The sequence below is a fragment of the Nanorana parkeri genome, unplaced genomic scaffold, assembly GCF_000935625.1.
Source record: "Nanorana parkeri isolate BGI_ZX_2015 unplaced genomic scaffold, ASM93562v1 scaffold538, whole genome shotgun sequence".
Lineage (NCBI taxonomy): Eukaryota > Metazoa > Chordata > Amphibia > Anura > Dicroglossidae > Nanorana > Nanorana parkeri.
In genome coordinates this window covers 919,949-922,884 of record NW_017306806.1, presented here as the reverse complement: position 1 = coordinate 922,884, position 2,936 = coordinate 919,949, and the positions used below count along the sequence as shown (strand labels likewise).

The following is a 2,936-nucleotide window of genomic DNA, read 5'->3' as shown; positions in this document are numbered from 1 at the left end:
GGATGTTTTTTTTGCATTCCTGTCCATCCAGTGCTGATATTTACACAGCCCTGCCAGACAGTACAGCCAGCCTGGTCACCTCCTCATTGATGTTGGACGGCCAGAGATTTATAACAGGAAGTAGAAATCCGGCGTTGTCGCCACCACAGGGTCGGAGATTTTACCTTTTTGTCCCGCAGGCGTCGGGGCAGGTGGGGCATTTGTCGCAGGTCTCCCCGAACGCCCCCGGCTCCACACACAGGCAGCGGCCGCACACGCAGTTCCCTTTGCCGCTGCACATCTGCCCGTCGCTGGACACGCAGCTGCTGGTCTCCGTAGTGCAGTTGCAGTTGTCGCCAACGTAGCCGGCGTGACACTTACATTCGCCGCAGTCACATTCGCCGTGACCTGGAAAAGAGAAGAATTCACATTCATCTAAAACCCGAAACATGTTACATAGCCGATGATACCGGGAGAGACACGAAGGCCCAATGTGTGTGCGTATATATCTGTGTGCGTTGTGTGTTTCAGCACGAGTTACAATGTGGAAAGTCGCTGTGACCCCGATCACTAATTCCTCATCTAACCTTCAACAAGTTTACCGAATCACAAATCTGATTTTCAATCCTTTAAAAATCAGCGGCTTTCATTATAATAATCCCTGGAGATCCCGCCATGTTCAGGCACTTCCTGTTATAGGGTGACAACACTATATATACACTATATTGCCAAAAGTATCGGGCCCCTCCCTTCATTAGAGTTCATGTGCGTGTAAAGGCGTCCCAATACTTCTGGCGATATAGTTATATATATATATACGGTGAGTGGTGGGATTTTTATTCATTTATATATTATGGAATTATTTGAGCCCCCGAAACGCGTCGGCCATTTCTGCCGATTTTATTTGAACCATTCTCACATAATCCAGTAATTTTGGACTTGGCTCTCCCGGCTCCTCTTCTCCTTTATTCGGCTCCCACTCAGACACGCTCCTGGCAGCCATTCTGTTTATGAGAGCGGCGTTCCCGATGTCCGTGCATTTCCGTATCAGCGGTCAGAATTAGATTCATCCTGAAGACCCGACGCCACCCACCTGACCCTCCGAATTACGACTTTACATCATCGTCCGGTGATGATGGGGTGCTGGTCTGACACAGGCAGGATGAAGCGGGAAGTTATTAATGACTGTTTCTGTGGGGAAGGAGGTGATTAGGGACTGCACATATTGTTGCTGTGGGGGGCGGCTGTGTATATGGTTTATAGGAGGTTGCGTGTCAAGTCATTAGGCTGGGGAACTGTATATATGTTCCCGCCGCTGATCCGCGCCCGCCCTGCGCCAAGAAGGAAGGAAAATATCTGCCGGCTCCCCGCTGTCTCCGGGGATAGTCAGTGGCTGTGTGCACAACTTTCGAGTATAGTGACGGAGGATTACTAATATGGAGAATGGCGATATCAGACCCCGCCCCCTACTCAATCAGCTATTAATATGCGAGAATCTGCCCTCACCGGGTACAAAACCTGAATAATCACCCCAGGCCGGGCGTCTGCCTGCACCCCTCCTCCGGGGAAGGGGGGGCGAGGAGGGGGTGGTGTTAATATCTTTTATATATAAAACGGTTACAAAGTTTCCTTCCAGATTCTATAAATGAGCCGGATGTAAAAAATGAAATCATAAAATACAAATTCTCACCCGCAGACGTCGCAGCCCGCCCCGAACACGGCGTCCAATGAGAGAAACTTTCCGAAAGTGACCGTTTATTACCGTGTCCCCTCCCCCACAATGTCCCCCAACAAGCCATCAATCGTCCGAACTCCGGACAGAAAGACATTCACCCAAAAGAGCCCAGAGGATAAAACATCCACCAAGTGCCTCCCAGATATTACCCTACAAAAGTAGCAGTGACATCACCACTGTGCAGAGAGCAGAGATGTGGGAGGGGCCCAGCAGACCCCACCCACTACAGAAAACTACAGGAGGGGGGCGGAGACAAGACCAGTCACCCTGCACAAGGAGAGAGCGCAGCAGCGAGCGGTCTTTATTACAGGAGGGGGCGGAGACTAGACCAGTCACCCTGCACAAGGAGGGAGAGCAGCAGTGACCGGTCTTTATTACAGGAGGGGGCGGAGACTAGACCAGTCACCCTGCACAAGGAGGGAGAGCAGCAGTGACCGGTCTTTATTACAGGAGGGGGCGGAGACTAGACCAGTCACCCTGCACAAGGAGGGAGAGCAGCAGTGACCGGTCTTTATTACAGGAGGGGGCGGAGACTAGACCAGTCACCCTGCACAAGGAGGGAGAGCAGCAGTGACCGGTCTTTATTACAGGAGGGGGCGGAGACTAGACCAGTCACCCTGCACAAGGAGGGAGAGCAGCAGTGACCGGTCTTTATTACAGGAGGGGGCGGAGACTAGACCAGTCACCCTGCACAAGGAGAGAGAGCCGCAGTGAGCGGTCTTTATTACGGGAGGGGGCGGAGACTAGACCAGTCACCCTGCACAAGGGGAGAGAACAACAGGCAGCATTTCCTGAGTCTGCCAACCCCCAGTGATCAGCAACATTGTAACTTTGTATCCAGTCACAAGATGAAGGGCTGATCTGTGTCAGACATTTCTGAACACAGCCAAGCACTAGCCAGGATTTACATGATTGTGTCATCTCAGTGACCCCGGATGATGGCTGAACAAAGATGGCGCCGTGCTTCTGGAGAGTAAAGCAGATGAAGGCGTTGTCAGGGGGAGTCCTGTGATCTTTGTGATCGGTGAAAAATACAATTTCTGAACATAAAATGTGATGACAGGTCCACGTTAGCGTGTGTTGTACACGGCTCCCCTCCGTGTATTTTGGCTCTGGGGGGTCCCTGTTGCTCGGGGACACACAATGCCGCTGGATTTGTTTGGGAACAATGACCTCCCTGCGCTCTCTGCATGACAAGCAGCTCGTGTGTGTCTCCCCCCCC

At 52.0% G+C, this 2,936-nt stretch overlaps 1 protein-coding gene across 1 annotated transcript in view; it reads right to left on the bottom strand.

Annotated features, from left to right (window-relative positions):
• ITGB5 (integrin subunit beta 5) overlaps positions 1-2,936 on the bottom strand; it is a 27,652-nt gene that overhangs the window by 2,857 nt on the left and 21,859 nt on the right. The window contains 1 exon segment of the mRNA XM_018561699.1: positions 145-387. Within this exon segment, the coding sequence (XP_018417201.1) occupies positions 145-387 (243 nt within the window).